Source organism: Oncorhynchus mykiss, chromosome 10 (genome assembly GCF_013265735.2).
Source record: "Oncorhynchus mykiss isolate Arlee chromosome 10, USDA_OmykA_1.1, whole genome shotgun sequence".
In the NCBI taxonomy this organism is placed as follows: Eukaryota; Metazoa; Chordata; class Actinopteri; order Salmoniformes; family Salmonidae; genus Oncorhynchus; species Oncorhynchus mykiss.
The window spans coordinates 78398045-78415742 of record NC_048574.1 but is presented as its reverse complement, the minus strand read 5'-3'; the positions used below and the strand labels follow the sequence as shown (position 1 = coordinate 78415742).

The 17698-nt window shown below is 45.1% G+C and overlaps 1 protein-coding gene across 1 annotated transcript in view; it reads right to left on the bottom strand.

The window, feature by feature from the left end:
• The window catches only part of LOC118966656 (von Willebrand factor A domain-containing protein 7-like), a 43743-nt gene that overhangs the window by 17023 nt on the left and 9022 nt on the right, over positions 1–17698 (bottom strand). Inside the window, exons 10-17 of the mRNA XM_036989398.1 lie at positions 17569–17685; positions 17134–17322; positions 16760–16892; positions 16332–16484; positions 13151–13243; positions 11837–12105; positions 11379–11512; positions 10953–11112 (exon numbers count right to left, since the gene is read on the bottom strand). Coding sequence (XP_036845293.1) covers positions 10953–11112; positions 11379–11512; positions 11837–12105; positions 13151–13243; positions 16332–16484; positions 16760–16892; positions 17134–17322; positions 17569–17685 — 1248 coding nt within the window. The remainder of the gene's footprint in view (positions 1–10952; positions 11113–11378; positions 11513–11836; positions 12106–13150; positions 13244–16331; positions 16485–16759; positions 16893–17133; positions 17323–17568; positions 17686–17698) is intronic.

Sequence of the window (17698 nt, the reverse complement as noted above, 5' to 3'; positions counted from 1 at the left end):
CACCTTCTGTTTGCTAATCCAAGTTTATCATTTTAAATGGCTAGTTGATCATTAGAAAACCCTTTTGCAATTATTTTCGCACAGCTGAAAACTGTTGTTCAGGTCTGATTACAGGCTCAAAATGGCCAGAAACAAAGAACTTTCTTCTGAAACTCGTCAGTCTATTCTTGTTCTGAGAAATGACGGCTTTTCAATGTGAGAACTTGCCAAGAAACTGAAGATCTCGTACAATGCTGTGTACTACTCCCTTCACAGAACAGCACAAACTGGTCCTAACCAGAATAGAAAGATGAGTGGGAGGCCCCGGTGCACAACTGAGCAAGAGAACAAGTACATCAGAGTGTCTAGTTTGAGAAACAGACACCTCACAAGTCCTCAACTGGCAGCTTCATTAAATAGTACCCGCAAAACACCAGCCTCAACTACAACAGTGACGAGGCAAATCCGGGATGCTGGACCCTCATGGGTCTCCAGGTCGCGACACATCCTGGAATCAAACCAGGATCTGTAGTGATGCAGCTAGCAGTGCAATGCAGTGCCTTAGACTCAGGAGGCTTTTTTAAATAAAGATTTCGCAAAAAACGTGTTGCATTTTCTGTGCTAATTCCAAGCACTCCAAGCATTTTACATAATACGTGAACCTCATCCTCTATCAATGGAGGACCAACCTGTTGACATAATAAGTGAAACTCATTCTCTATCAATGGAGCACCAACCTGTTGACCTAATAAGGGAACCTCATTCTCTATCATTGGAGCACCAACCTGTTGACCTATTAAGGGAACCTCATTCTCTGTCAATGGAGCACCAACCTGTTGACATAATAAGTGAACCTCATTCTCTGTCAATGGAGCACCAACCTGTTGACATAATAAGTGAACCTCATTCTCTATCAATGGAGCACCAACCTGTTGACATAATAAGGGATCCTCATTCTCTATCAATGGAGCACCAACCTGTTGACAAAGTCTCTGTCCACCTGTCCGTTCTGTATGTAGATCTCATTCAGGGCAGATTTGAACTTAGCTGCTGACACTTCACCTGTTGCTTTGGGTCCCAGGCAGGCCTGGACCAGCTCCTCAGCAGAGTTACCCTAAATGGAAAGGTCAGAGGTTAGAGGGTAGAGGTCAGTCAATCAGCATTGAGGGCAAAGTTGATTAAAATAAAATCGGTCAACAAAACTCAATTTCCTTAATCTCTCTCTCTCTCTCTCTCTCTCTCTCTCTCTCTCTCTCTCTCTCTCTCTCTCTCTCTCTCTCTCTCTCTCTCTCTCTCTCTCTCTCTCTCTCTCTCTCTCTCTCTCTCTCTCTCTCTCTCTCTCTCTCTCTCTCTCTCTCTCTCTCTCTCTCTCTCTCTCTCTCTCTCTCTCTCTCTCTCTCTCTCTCTCTCTCTCTCTCTCTCTCTCTCTCTCTCTCTCTCTCTCTCTCTCTCAAACACACACACACCCACACACACACACAAACTTACCGTGGGGGTAAAGTCTCGTCCCGCTGACTCGGCGATGGCTCGGCACACCTCTGTGACCTTCTGTAGAACGGCCGCTCCCGTGATGCTGACATGGGTGGAAGCTCCGCCCCCGATGGGAGCAAATGCCCAGGCTCCTCCTGATAGGACCAGGGCCAAAAAGGACATGCCCAGCACCGGTAACATCATCAGTCTGTGTGGAAGAGAAGAGAGGGGTGGGGGGGGAGGTAAGAGAGAGAGTCTGCCATCATCATCATCATCATCATTATCATCATGAAGTGGGGTTTCATTGTCAACAACTGTAAGGAAATCCCTGACGCTGCCCCTGTTGTTAAATCTCTTGGCCCCAACCCAACATGTCCTATAATATTGGTGAATATTGCATTCCATGTTTCCTAGGAACATACAGAGATTAATGCTTCTATCCTGTTAGCCTGTTAAATAAATCAAATATTTCCACTTCAGCAAAAACTGAACTAACTATTAGTTCAGAGACATAGTATAGTTTTGTCTAAAGACAATAATAAACACCTTCAGAAAAAATGTTTTAACACAGCATTAATAACCAAAAACGTATATAGTCACAACAAACAATTCAAAAACAATATATATTTAATCAATAAGACATCAGGGGGTGTGGTATATGGTCAAAATACCACAGCTAATGGTTGTTCTTAGACACAACGCCATTATATTGGCAATATACCACAAACCCCCAACGTGCCTTATTGCTATTATAAACTGTTTACCAACATAATTAGAGCAGTAAAATAAATGTTTTGTCGTACTCTGATATACCACGTCTGTCAGACAATCAGCGTTCAGGGCTTGAACCACCCATTTCATAATATGATCTACGGACTATAAAAAAACATTTACTCTAAAATGACACCAATAATGTTAAACAAAATGAAAATGAAGACCTCTGAATTGTTTTGTATTATCATAACACTAGTTATGTGAAGAAACCTTCTCAAAGCTTCCATACCTTCTCAGGTTATTTTAGCGTAGTTGGATCTCTTCCTCTTTCCCTGTCTCTGTTGCAGCAGTAACCCAAAGTGTAGAGGAACACTCTGGAAGATACAGTACACCTGTATATATACTGGACTGTACCGCCAGGCAGGGATGGAGGAGGGTGAGGTCTGTGTGTTACAGAACACACTAATCATTAACTTCTAGGGTTTTCCATAAATCATTAACCTTTGTCTGTGTGTGTGTGTCTGTGTGTGTGTCTGCCTGCCTGTCTGTCTGTCTGTCTGTCTGTCTGTCTGTCTGTCTGTCTGTCTGTCTGTCTGTCTGTCTGTCTGCCTGTCTGTCTGTCTGTCTGCCTGTCTGCCTGCCTGTCTGTCTGTCTGTCTGTCTGTCTGTGTGTCTGTCTGTGTGTCTGTCTGTCTGTCTGTGTGTCTGTCTGTCTGTCTGTCTGTCTGTCTGTCTGTGTCTGTCTGTCTGTCTGTCTGTCTGTCTGTCTGTGGGGACTGTATTCCTTCTTTCCTTCCCTTTCTTTACGGTAAATGAGTAACGAGGTTTCAAAGAATTCTGTATGGCTTTATGGTACTAGTTTCACAGGAAGTCTGAAGCTGATTACATTGAAAGGAAAATGATGAAAGAGTTATATTTTTCTATCAGTCATGATTCTTCATGATTCTTCATGGGGACAGGGAGGGGAGACTGATGACTAGGGAGAGGATGGCACTAACTTTAGGGTGAATTCTTTATGGTATAATAATAGTGTTTCACAAGGCAGGTACATTTCTGGGATTGCTATTTGGCGTCGCTAAGGTAATCAGCGTTTATTACCGTTCGTCACAGATAACCCACTGGGCGCACTCTGGTTGAATCAACATTGTTTCCAGGTCGTTTCAATTAAATTACATTTAACCAACGCGGAAGAGATGGTGAATTGACCAACTAACTCTCACAGTCTCAAGTCAGAATTAGAGTTTCATCCATGTTTCTCAAATGTCAAATATCCTAAGGTCAAATGTAGTTCCAGAGGGGTGATGTCATGTTCCAGAGTGGTGATGTCATGCTGTTCCAGAGTGGTGTCTAAGGTTAAGTTTAGGCCTTCATTCATTTGTAAGGTTAGGGTTAAGGTTTGGGATAGGCTTAAAACAAAAATAATTGATTTCACTGGATTCAAACTTGAACACACGCACACACACACAAAGACATGCTTATCAAACACAACTTTCTATCTCTCGATTTGAACTAGCAAACATTGGAATCAAAGACTGATGCTTACGCCAATCCTCCATCCACAATGCCCAAGCAAAACCGAAACCTACTTGAAGGTAACAGAGTGGTGACGGGATTTTGATCCAGAGCGGTGATGTCATGTTGTTCCAGAGTGGTGATGTGATGTTGTTCCAGAGTGGTGATGTGATGTTGTTCCAGAGTGGTGATGTCATGTTGTTCCAGAGTGGTGATGTCATGTTGTTCCTGAGTGGTGATGTTGTTGTTCCAGAGTGGTGATGTGATGTTGTTCCAGAGTGGTGATGTTGTTCCCGAGTGGTGATGTCATGTTGTTCAAGAGTGGTGATGTCATGTTGTTCCAGAGTGGTGATGTCATGTGGTTCCAGAGTGGTGATGTCATGTTGTTCCAGAGTGGTGATGGGATGTTGTCCCAGAGTGGTGATGTCATGTTGTTCCAGAGTGGTGATGGGATGTTGATCCAGAGTGGTGATGGGATGTTGTCCCAGAGTGGTGATGTCATGTTGTTCCAGAGTGGTGATGGGATGTTGATCCAGAGTGGGGATGTGATGTTGTTCCCGAGTGGTGATGTCATGTTGTTCCAGAGTGGTGATGTCATGTTGTTCCAGAGTGGTGATGTCATGTGGTTCCAGAGTGGTGATGTCATGTTGTTCCAGAGTGGTGATGGGATGTTGTCCCAGAGTGGTGATGTCATGTTGTTCCAGAGTGGTGATGGGATGTTGATCCAGAGTGGGGATGTGATGTTGTTCCCGAGTGGTGATGTCATGTTGTTCCAGAGTGGGGATGTTGTTCCAGAGTGGTGATGTTGTGCCAGAGTGGTGATGTGATGTTGTTCCAGAGTAGTGATGTTGTTCCAGAGTGGTGATATCACGTTGTTCTAGAGTGGTGATGGGATGTTCCTCCAAAATATAGATCACATAATTGCACGCATGTTAGGCTACACATAATAAAATATATTGAGGCAAATTACAGACAATAACATAGGCTACAAGCAGCAAAATTGAATTCAATTGATTAAACATGAAATGTATTAAACAACACATCTGCCACGCTGACCATCAACACTGGGGCCCCACAGGGGTGCGTGCTTAGTCCCTTCCTCTACTCCCTGTTCGGTGCCTGGCCACGCACGACACACGGTGCCTGGCCACGCACGGTGCCTGGCCACGCACGACACACGGTGCCTGGCCACGCACTTCTCCAACACCATCATTAAGTTTGCATCACTGGCCTACGCACAATACCCCAAAGTGTCAATGGAATTATGTTTTTAGAAATGTTTACAAATTAATAACTACTAGCCTAGTCAAGCAGACTAACAGCTGATTAGTTTAATACGTGAAGAGAAACTGAATGTGAGCTATCGAGATCAGGCCGGTTTCACATGGCTACTAAACTATCTACGTATTATAACAAAACAACTAACATGAGTCACTCACACAGTAGTCATTCACACAGTAGCTTTTTATTCATAACTGAGATGTAACTGGAGAATTACATTATGATACAAAAATTAAACATCAATCTTACAGTGCAAATAACATGTTGAGAAAGTGCTTAGAGAGAGTACTGTTGGCAGTTTTTAAAGTGACATTCATTTAAATGTTGTCTTTGTCAAACAAACCATTGTTGATGCAATGCAATGTCTGCGATGTAGCTCGCCTGGAGCATAACCTTTTAACTTCAAGAGGCAGCATTGGTCAGGCAGTCGATACATGAGCCTTGGGAAGGTGGGCCATAACCACGTGGGAAGGTGGTATTTACCACATACGACTGGGAAAATCAGCTTGAATGCCCCTCCAACTGGTAACTACTAGTCTATCATCCCTGAGCTAAGTCTTCTCCCACATGCTGACCTCTAACGTCACCTACTAAGGAAATTAACTCAATAACATCATGTTCAGCAGTTAGATGCGACAACAAAACATTATTATTAAAATGGTTTTTGAACACTCTAATATGTTTAAAAGCGTGATAGCTGTACTTTTAGTTCATGGTTAAAGTAGCTTGTTGACCAATTTGCGTTTCTCAACGAGTTCAAAGCACGTGAATGAATCCAACAGGTATTTACAACTTCACAACGGGCAATTTCCACCTTCACACTTGGTTATTAACGCAGCATTAGATCAGATAAGTAAGTCTCTGATGGACGTAGTGAAGAAGGCAGAGACCAGCAGACACACCAACAGTGGGAGGGACAGAGCCATGGAGGGCGGTCCCGCGTTGCGGACGATGGAAAACCGGCAGGTGCCGACATTCATGGCTTTGTCCACCGCCACCAGCTCCACTGTCAGAGAGCAGCACGAAGCGTTGAACGCTGCTGCAACGACCATCTGCTTCAGGTCCGTGTGGGTAAGGTTGCCCACTCCCTGGCGGTGTGTGACTCTGGTGATGCCCGTGCCATTGACGCCATCAGTCAGGTTGGCAGAGAGCTGCCAGAAGGCGGAGCTGCAGGCTGCTGGGTCAGCTGGGCAGTCGACCACCGAGACGCTGACCACCTCACATTGGGGAGGGGTGAAATCTGTCACCTTGGTGGGGGGGGGGGGGGGGGGGGGGGAGACACAGAGAGAGAGGGAAAGAGGTCATGATCAGATGAACTCCTGCATTTTCCAGCATGTTCTTAAAAAAAGAGAGATTTAGAGTTAGACAAACTTGGATTTTTTTGTCAGGAACATACACAGGATGCTACCCTCTACAACATAACCTTCACTCCAAATCAAACTCAAAACATACAACCTAATTTTGGACGGAATTACGGAATCACCTGGAAGGATTACAACTACCAAAGATTATTATTCCAACGCCATACAGCAAATGCTCTAGAAAACAACAGAAACCTGAAACACCATCAAACCTGGAACTGAGTGAGTAATGTTTAGTCTGAAGCTATATTTTATTTCCAAAAGCCAAGAAGAAAAATACATTACATTACTTTATAAGGACTGAATGCTAAATTGAGCGAGAGGTGTCAATGCCCTTTAGCCCAACAATGGCAGGAGAGTCGAACAGTCTACTCCAACCAAATGGAGAGGCCTTAGAAGCTGCATCCCGCTGTTCAGATGTAATTAAAATACAGTACCCTGTGTATGTAAAGAATGAAAAGGCAAGAAAAGATCCCAAAATGAAGCTCCTTGTGGAAAATCAAGAGACACTTTTTTGCTGACTATTATAAAAATGGGAACATCCGCAACCTCATCTTCCACACAAACCATGCCCTGGCATGGCACAGTGCTACACTAACACACTACCCCTCTGTTAAGAGGGGGGGTGTTAATGAGGGGTAGAAAATCAAGATTCTAGACAGCGAGGACTCAGAGTCAGCTAATATAAATATCTATAAGTCTGGAACAGGTACAGGTCAACCTCAAACAGTTTCAGACTTTCACCTAATCAAAGAATTTCCCAGCAGGAGAAGCTCTCCCTAGACCCGAGCGGGTCAGACCAGACCTCTTCATTATATAACCCCACAGACGAGCAACTCCAAGCGGAAGGTCAACCTTCCAGCACAGAGTACTACTCCCTCACTGACACGAAGGATACATTCACCCAGCTGGAGGTAAAACAGGTGGAGCTGGAACAGCAAGGTTTTACACTCCAGTCAGCACAGACCCAGACAACAGTCCAGCACAACAACACCCCTTAACCAGACCCGGAGAGATGGAGGTGGAGAGATATGTATCTGCACTCTGGACAGTGGTGAGACAACTTCAACAATATAAAAAGCAAGAGCAGGAGAAGAACAGAGCACTAGAGGAGAGGATCAGACTGATGGAGGAGGGGGTGAGGAGGATGGCGTGTGACAGAGAACAACCCACTGGAGAGGTGGCCACCACCGCAGAGAAGCCAGCAGAACAGCCCACCTCAGCTCCCGACAAAAGACAAGACACCACAGCAGAACAGTCCACCCCAGACCCTGAACATAGCGTCGACATCACAGCAGAACAGTCCACCCCAGACCCTGACCATAGCGTCGACATCACAGCAGAACAGACAAATGAAGAACCCCAAGCCAAGGGGATCTCACCCCCCCCCCCCCCACACCCACTGAGGACATACACAATACACAGATTGTATACCTTATGGACTCAAATGGGAAATTTATAGAAGAAAATAAACTTTTTTCAAACACACAGTCTCTAAACTCTGGTGTCCAAACACCCAGCGCGCCCTAGACCTTCGGTCTGAGGACCAACTATGTTCACCTAGCCACATAATAATACACACAGGCACAATTGACCTGAGAACACAGCAAGAAAGGGTGGCCACAGCACTGAAGGGAGTGATTGAAAAATCTTCTTCTACTTTCCCCAATGCACAAGTGGTTATCTCCACCCTGCTACCACAAAAATACTTCCACCCTGCTACCATACAGCGGGTAAACACAAGTATTTCCCATGACTGTGCCTCAAAACCAAATGTTTACCTGGTCCACCACTCCACCCTGGACTTAAACAGCCTTTATGTTCAGGTCCACCTAAACAAGGCAGCAGTGTGCCACCTTCACCCGGACTCCAAAGGACATCACTCTCAAACGCAGCCGCAACACTTCACATAGGAGAAACAGATCAATAGACACCCCAACCAGACCAGCGAGACACACTCCCAGACCTGTTGGACCCCCCCGGAAGTACACATAGAGGACACATGCCGAGAGGGCCAACATCCAGACCACAACACCACCAGACACATACACAGCCCCACCCCAACCACCCCAACCAATCAACACCCCCACAAGTCAACCATGTCCACACCCCATTTAGGACCCCTCAGATCAGACCTATGCCCTACCTGCCCACCCCATGCACCCCAACCCCGGTACAACAGACCACATATTCACACTACACACCTTAATTGACAAACAAACAAACTAAAACAAAGGCAAAGTCTTCTCATGCTTTGTTGATTTTTTAAAAAAGCCTTTGACTCAATTTGGCATGAGGGTCTGCTATACAAATAAATGGAAAGTGGTGTTTGGGAAAAATATATGCCATTATAAAATCCATGTACACAAACAACAAGTGTGCGGTTAAAATAGGCAAAAAACATAAACATTTCTTTCCAAAGGGCCGTGGGGTGAGACAGGGATGCAGCGTAAGCCCCACTCTCTTTAACATGCAGTACATAATATGACATTTTAAATGTCTTTATTCTTTTGGAACTTCTGTGAGTGTAATGTTTACTGTTCATTTTTATTGTTTATTTCACTTTTGTATATTATATTACTTCACTTGCTTTGTCAATGACAAATGTCACTTGCTTTGTCAATATGTTTCCCATGCCAATAAAGCCCCTTGAATTGAATTGAATTGAGAGGGAGGAGAGAGAAAAAAGAGAGAGAAAGAGGAGAGACCGTGATCATGATGATGAGGGAGAAGAGATGAGGAAAGTAGGCTATTTGGAAGTGGAGACGGGCCATATAGTGGAGACGGGCCATATAGTGGAGACGGGCCATATAGTGGAGACGGGCCATATAGTGGAGACGCCCCATATAGTGGAGATGGCCCATAGAGTGAAGACACCCCATATAGTGGAGACGGCCCATATAGTGGAGACGGCCCATATAGTGGAGACGCCCCATATAGTGGAGATGGCCCATAGAGTGGAGACGCCCCATAGAGTGGAGACGCCCCATAGAGTGGAGACGCCTCATATAGTGTAGACGCCCCATAGAGTGGATACGCCCCATAGAGTGGAGACGCCCCATAGAGTGGAGATGGCCCATAGAGTGGAGACGCCCCATATAGGGGAGACGGGCCATATAGTAGAGACGGGCCATATAGTGGAGACTCCCCATATAGTGGAGACGCCCCATAGAGTGGAGACGGGCCATATAGTAGAGACGGGCCATATAGTAGAGACGGGCCATATAGTGGAGACTCCCCATATAGTGGAGACGCCCCATAGAGTGGAGACGGGCCATATAGTGGAGACGGGCCATATAGTGGAGACGGGCCATATAGTGGAGACGGCCCATAGAGTGGAGATGGCCCATAGAGTGGAGACGGCCCATATAGTGGAGACGGCCCATATAGGCCTCTCAGCTCTCTAGTGTATCTTTATCTATACCTCTACTATCTTACATTTCTACACCCATTGTGATGTCACATTAGAATGTACACACAGGGTTCTATACAACAAAAATATTAACTCAACATGTAAGGTGTTAGTCCCATATTTCGTGAACTGAAATAAAAAATCACAGAAATATAAAAACAAAAAGTGTATTTCTCTCAAATGTTGTGAACAAATTTGTTTACATCCCTGTTAGGGAGCATTTCTCTTTTTCCAAGATAATCCATCCACCTGACAGGTGTGGCATATAAAGAAGCCGATTAAACAGCCTGATCATTACACAGGTGCACCATGTGCTGGGGACAATAAAAGGCTAATTTAAAATGGGCAGTTTTGTCATACAACACATATTCCTGCATGCTGACTGCAGGAATATCCATCAGAGATGTTGCCAGAGAATTGAATGTTAATTTATCTACCATAAGCCGTACCATAATTTTGTTTTAGAGAATTTGGCAGTACGTCCAACTGGCCTCACAACCGCAGACCATGTGTTGTGTGTGCGAGCTAATTTCTGATGTCAACGTTGTGAATAGAGTGCACCGTGGTGGCGGTGGGGTTATGGTATAGGTAGGCATACGCTACAGATGATGAACACAATTGCATTTTTTATCAATGGCAATTTGAATGTACAGAGATACCGTGACGAGATCCCGGGGCCCATTGTCGTGCCATTCATGTTTCAGCATGATAATGCACGGCCACATGTCACAAGGATCTGTACACAATTCCTGGAAGCTGAAAATGTTGCAGTTCCATTGCCTGCATACTCACCAGACATGTCACCCATTGAGCATGTTTGGGATGATCTGGATCGACGTGTACAATAGCTTGTTCCAGTTCCCGCCAATATCCAGTAACTTTGGACAGCCATTGAAGATGAGTGGGACGACATTCTACAGGCCACAATCAACAGCCTGATCAACTCTATGCGAAGAAAATGTGTCGCTCTGCCTGCGGCAAATGGATGGTCACACCAGATACTGACCGGTTTTCTGATCCACACCCCTAAGTTATCTGTGACCAACAGATGCATGTCTGTATTCCCAGTCATGTGAAATCCATAGATTAGGGCCTAATGAATTTATTTAAATTGACTGATTTCCTTATATGAACTGTAACTCTTCAATATTGTTTCATGTTGAATTTATTTTTGTCCAGGATAATATATTTAAATATATATCTGTACATATATCTGAGGTTACCTTGGTGACGACAGAGAGGCGCAGGACGGCGTAGTTGGAGTCGGACGCCCCGGGGGCCACAGCCTCGATGGTCAGGGTGACGTCTGTTCCTGAGGGGGTGTTGGCGGGCACCGTGATGGTCAGTTCACCGGTGGCGTTTCCTCCGGTGGTCACATCGATGCTGATAAGTTAGCAGCAGCAACGGGTTAGCATTAAGTGTCAATACAAGTGATGCCAAGAGAGGACAATAATTAGTCATGTTGAGTCATTTTGCTAGCAGAGAAGAAGCTAATTTTAACCAAATAACCTGGTCCCAGATCTGTTTGTGCTTAAATTGCCAACGCCTATGGTCAATGTGCCACGTGACAATGACCATAGGAGTTGGCAAGACAAACAGAACAAACAGATCTGGGACCAGTCTCAGATTATTACAGACCTGATCCCTACCTGCCAGGGACGTTCATTTTGAAGTCTCGGTCGTTTCTGGCACTGATTGTGTAGCTGCCTCCAGTGGCGTCGGTCATGACGGTGAAGGGAAGGGTGAAGGTTTTACCAGGCTCCATGCTTCTGTCCACCACGGCCTGAGAAGACAAGAAGAACCCGAAAGAGGAATTGTTGAGGAGTTGTTGTGAGGTCCACTTTTTGTTTGTTGGCCCATTTACAGAGACACATTTCTGTGCTTAGAAAGTCCATGTTGTAATTTATAGTAGTAGGCCCACAGTACCACAGTACTACATGTTTAGGGAGTAATAGTCAGTCATGTTTTTCTTTCTGATATGGTCTATAATTGTCTATGACCATGGTTTTTGTCTAACACTATCCCAACATGCAGTATAGACTCCTTCACGATTTACAAATGAAAGCCGTTTTTCAATGGAAACAGGAAGTGTGTCATCATCACTTACCTTGATGGTAACCTTGGAGACGGACATCTGAGTGGTGGACTGTCTCTGGAACACGGTGGAGGAGACCACATCTGTCCCGTTCAGCAGCACCACAAACTCCCCCGCAGGGACATTGGTTACCGTAACTAGGATCTCCCCGTTGCCCATGTCTTCCAGGGCCCCACTTACGACCTCTGACCCTGACACTGTCACCAAGGCAACGTTGGCCACCTTGACAGAGGCTGGGCCCTTTCTGCCCAACACTGATACCAACAGCATGGCAGGCATACCTGGGAGAAGGAGAGAAGAGAGGAGGAACGGAGGGAAAGAGAGGGAGGGAGAGAGAGAGAGAGGAGGACGAGTGTAGCGGTAGGGAGAGAAAAAGGGAGATTGAGAAGGGGACGAGTGTAGGGGTAGGGAGAAAAAAAGAGGGAGAGAGAGGGAGGAGGACGAGTGTAGGGGTAGGGAGAGAAAAAGAGGGAGAGAGAGAGAGGAGGACGAGTGTAGTGGTAGGGAGAGAAAAAGAGGGAGAGAGAGAGAGGAGGACGAGTGTAGGGGTAGGGGGAGAAAAAGGGAGATTGAGAAGGGGACGAGTGTAGTGGTAGGGAGAGAAAAAGAGGGAGAGAGAGAGAGGAGGACGAGTGTAGGGGTAGGGAGAGAAAAAGAGGGAGAGAGAGAGAGGAGGACGAGTGTAGTGGTAGGGAGAGAAAAAGAGGGAGAGAGAGAGAGGAGGACGAGTGTAGGGGTAGGGGGAGAAAAAGGGAGATTGAGAAGGGGACGAGTGTAGGGGTAGGGAGAGAAAAAGAGGGAGAGAGAGAGGAGGACGAGTGTAGGGGTAGGGAGAGAAAAAGAGGGAGAGAGAGAGGAGGACGAGTGTAGGGGTAGGGAGAGAAAAAGAGGGAGAGAGAGAGGAGGACGAGTGTAGGGGTAGGGAGAGAAAAAGAGGGAGAGAGAGAGAGAGAAGGAAAATTATCTTGAAGGGTGTGGCTATGTAACTGTTCACATCGATTATTACAAATTACAATTAATGGCTTTTTATGACTTTGATTAAGTAGGCTTTATACATAAACAGAATGTATTGTTTCGACCCACACAACATCAAAGAGGGCCAGCCTACTTTCTGATAGAGAACACATCGATGCAAAACCTCTCGCCAAACGATGTGCGCAATGATCATAATGATCGCAAAGATCAAGCCTCTAACGGCTGTAATGAAGTGGCAGCTGCATTCATGTAGATGATGTCGCCATGATGTCGCCATAGTAAATTTGTGATTGACAGATTACCTGGTTGATATGGTAATGATGATTTTAAGATGATGTTGTAGTGTTTTACCTGCTTGTGGACGGCCAGAGATGAGGGCATATCCTGGATGAGGTCCATCGAAGGTCTCCACAAAGTCATAAATGAAGGCAATGGTACTCTGACCTGGACACACACACACACACACACACACACACACACACACACACACACACACACACACACACACACACACACACACACACACACACACACACACACACACACACACACACACACACACAAAGTTGCTAATTAGCTCAAATTGTTCTGGTGAGTTATTAACCTTTGGGATGCTAGACGATTGCGTAATACAGCCACCCATCCACCACGACCAAACATCCATCCTCCTTTTGTTTTTGCATTAAGAAACCTTCTGTCTGATGTAACTACCAAACATAGCAGACATTTGAAGTCTGAAGTTTACATACACTTAGGTTGGAGTCACTAAAACTTGTTTTTCAACCACTCCACACATTTCTTGTTAACAAACTATAGTTTTGGCAGTTGGTTAGGACATCTACTTTGTGCATGACACAAAGTCATTTTTCCAACAATTGTTTACAGACAGATTTTTTCACTTATAATTCACTGTATCACAATTCCAGTGGGTCAGAAGTTTACATACACTAAGTTGAATGTGCCTTTAAACAGCTTGGAAAATTCCAGAAAAAAATGTCATGGCTTTAGAAGCTTCTGATAGGCTAACTGACATCATTTGAGTCATTTGGAGGTGTACCTGTGGATGTATTTCAAAGCCTACCTTCAAACTCAGCACTTCTTTGCTTGACATCATGGGAAAATCAAAAGAAATCAGCCAAGACCTCAGAAAAACATTTCTAGACCTCCACAAGTCTGGTTCATCCTTAGGAGCAATTTCCAAATGCCTGAAGGTACCAAGTTCATCTGTACAAACAATAGTACGCAAGTATAAACACCATGGGACCACGCAGCCGTCATACCGCTCAGGAGGGAGACACGTTCTGTCATCTAGAGATAAACGTACTTTGGTGCGAAAAGTGCAAATCAATCCCAGAACAACAGCAAAGGACCTTGTGAAGATGCTGGAGGAAACATGTACAAAAGTACCTATATCCACAGTAAAACGAGTCCTATATTGATATAACCTGAAAGGCCGCTCAGCAAGGAAGAAGCCACTGCTCAAAAACCGCCATAAAAAAGCCAGACTATGGTCTTGGTCTTGTAGTAGATTATTTCACAGGTGGCAGACAATGTGAGAAGGCTTGTGAACTATATTTCCATTGTATCTGAGAGGAGGAGGAAGGACATTTATGACGAAATGAGCGGTATATAAACCTTTGTACATGGTATTATGACCAGAGCTCTCTAAATAAACATTCCTGACAATTGTAGCTGGGCCTCCGTCTGATTCAACCAGTTTCCTAGAAATTCTGGGTATCAGGCTGAGTAATCAATTTAAATTGGGTTTATGAACACTGAGAACTTAATTCTCTTGACATTACCTCAATTACATCGACGAACCTTTACCCCTGAAAATTGACTCGGAACCAGTTTTTTTCTTGCTTTTTCTTACTTACTTTTTAAAACTCTGAATTGTTGGTTAAGGGCTCATGAGTAAGCATTTCACAGTAAGGTCTACCTACACCTGTTGTAAACTCAGCAAAAATAAAAACATCCTAACTGTTAGCTGCGTTTATTTTCAGCAAACTTAATGTGTAAATATTTGTATGAAGATATCAAGATTCAACAACTGAGACATAAACTGAACAAGTTCCACAGACGTGACGAACAGAAATTGAATAATGTGTCCCTGAAGAAAGCGGGGGTCAAAATCAAAAGTAACTGTCAGGATTTGGTGTGGCCACCAGCTGCAATAAGTACTGCAGTACATCTCCTCCTCATGGACTGCACCAGATTTGCCAGTTCTTGCTGTGAGATGTTACCCCACTCTTCCATCAAGGCACCTGTAAGTTCCCGGACATTTCTGGAGGGAATGGCCGTAGGCCTCACCCTCCGATCCAACAGGTCCCAGACTTCTCAATGGAATTGAGACCCGGCTCTTCGCTGGCCATGGCAGAACACTGACATTCCTGTCTTGCAGGAAATCACGTAAAGAACGACTAGTATGGCTGGTGAAATTATCATGCTGGAGGGTCATGTCAGGATGAGCCTGCAGGAAGGGTACCACACGAGGGAGGAGGATATCTTCCCTGTAACGCACAGCGTTGAGTTAGCCTGCAATGACAACAAGCTCAGTCCGATGATGCTGTGACACACCTCCCCAGACCAACTCCAAATCGATCCCGCTCCAGAGTACAGGCCTCGGTGTACTGCTCATTCCTTTGACGATAGACGTGAATCCGACCATCATCCCTGGTGAGACAAAACCGTGACTCATCAGTGAAGAGCACTTTTTGCCAGTCCGCAGTCTGGTCCAGCGACGATGGGTTTGTGCCCATAGGCGACGTTGCTGACGATGATGTGATGTCTGGACCTTCCTTACAACATACCTACAAGCCCTCAGTCCATTCTCTCTCAGCCTATTACGAACAGTCTGAGCACTGATGGAGGGATTGTGCGTTCCTGGTGTAACTCTGGCAGTTGTTGTTGCCATCCTGTACCTGTCCCGCAGGTGTGATGTTCGGATGTACCGATCCTGTGCAGGTGTTGTTACACGTGGTCTGCCACTCCGAAGACAATCAGCTGTACGTCCTGTCTCCTTGTAGAGCTGTCTTAGGCGTCTCACAGTACGGACATTGCAATGTATTGCCCTGGCCACATCTGCAGTCCTAAGGCACGTTCGCACAGATGAGCAGGGACCGTGGGCATCTTTCTTCTGAGTCAGTTGAAAGGCCTCTGTAGTGTCCTAAATTTTCATAACTGTGACCTTAATTGCCTACCGTCTGTAAGCTGTTAGTGTCTTAATGACCGTTCCACAGGTGCATGTTCATTAATTGTTTATGGTTCATTGAACAAGCATGGGAAACATTGTTAAAACCCTTTACAATGAAGATCTGTGAAGTTATTAGGATTTTTACGAATTATCTTTGAAAGACAGGGTCCTGAAAAATTGACATTTCTTTTTTTGAGTTTATTTGGTGCATGTGACACATTTGAATGGATTATTTAAACCCAGGTCTGGGCTCTGTGTGTATCCAGGCTGCCATCTAGTGTTGAGCGTGAGCATAACACACATATTTAGTAGAACATATATATTTCTACTGTAACTCACCAGTGACCTTCAGTGTGTAGGGCTGGTTGGAGTTCATGCTGATTTCCCATAATCCTGTCTGTTTGTTGGAGGCCAGACGGACCCGGAAGAGGTTGCCCACCGTCTGGACAGTCCCCAGTTCCCCGTTGACCTCATTCTGTTTCTGGGTCACACCTGTAGGGGCAAGGAGGGTGACAGTCAAATAGGATGACAGTCAAACATACTGTCAATGGGATATACCTGGTTCATGATACCTTGTTGAAATGTGCTTTGTGCTTTAAAAACATTAAGATACATACGTAAACACGCAAAACAGGTCAACTGTAACCATTAAGGAGGGAAAACTAACCTTAGATCAGTGTCTAGGGGAAATGTCATCCTATTCAGTTAGGTGAACCTTTACCTGAAAACTGATATTAGATCAGTGTGTAGGTGTTGGAGGTTCCCACCTGCAGGGTTCTTCAGGGTGAAGGTGAGGGACTTTCCAGTGATGTAGATGGTGATGTTGTTCAGAGACTCGTCCAGCAGGAAGGAGAATGTCTCAGCTTTGCCTGGGTTCCTCGCTCGCTGTAGGACTGTCACCTGAGGAGGAGGAGGAGGAGGAGGACAGAATGAGAGAGGAGGATAGAAAGAAGAGGTGATGTAGGGTATGTTGTTGTTTTATTGTAACGTGGAGGATTTAATTTTCATAGATATAACAATTATGTCTAGGCATTTCTAAAATTCATTATTTATAAAGCACATGTTTTTTAATTGATCAAGTTTTGAATTATTCCAAATCAACTACTGATCTAAATCAAAATGGCCACCAGTGTTGACTCACCAGAGCGGAGGTGGAGGAGTCGATGATGACGTCAGTGGCCTGGGGCAGATTTTCCTTGGTGACTCCAATGGCCTGACCACCAGACGCCAGCGCCAAGTCCTTGTAGGTCTCGAATGTAGCTGCCCTGGACTCTACTCCACTTCTCCTCCTTCTAGCACCAGCACCAGCACCAGTCATGAAGAAAGACACCTGGAGAGACACATAGGTGTGTTAGAGAGAGTTTGCCTGGTCGTATTCATTAGGCACCAAATGAAGAATGAAAGAAAAAAGGCAGTGAATACCTCTCCAATAAGAATTGCTTGTTTTTGTTTGCCGTTGCAAAACATTTTGCTGCGTTTTGCTACTGTGTGCCCTAATTGATAAGATCCTGAACTGCAGGACATGGTTTCTTCTAAAACAGGAAGTGTTTGAGGAGGTGTTTGAGGAAGTGCTCACAGTTGACTTGGTGCTCCTGATCAGGGCCAAGATTGTGTCCCTTAACGCAATGTCCTTGGCAACGGCATCTGTGAAAACATAGATGTGGGAGGACGCAGGGGCACCGGTCAGCGCCAACTGGAGAGAGAGA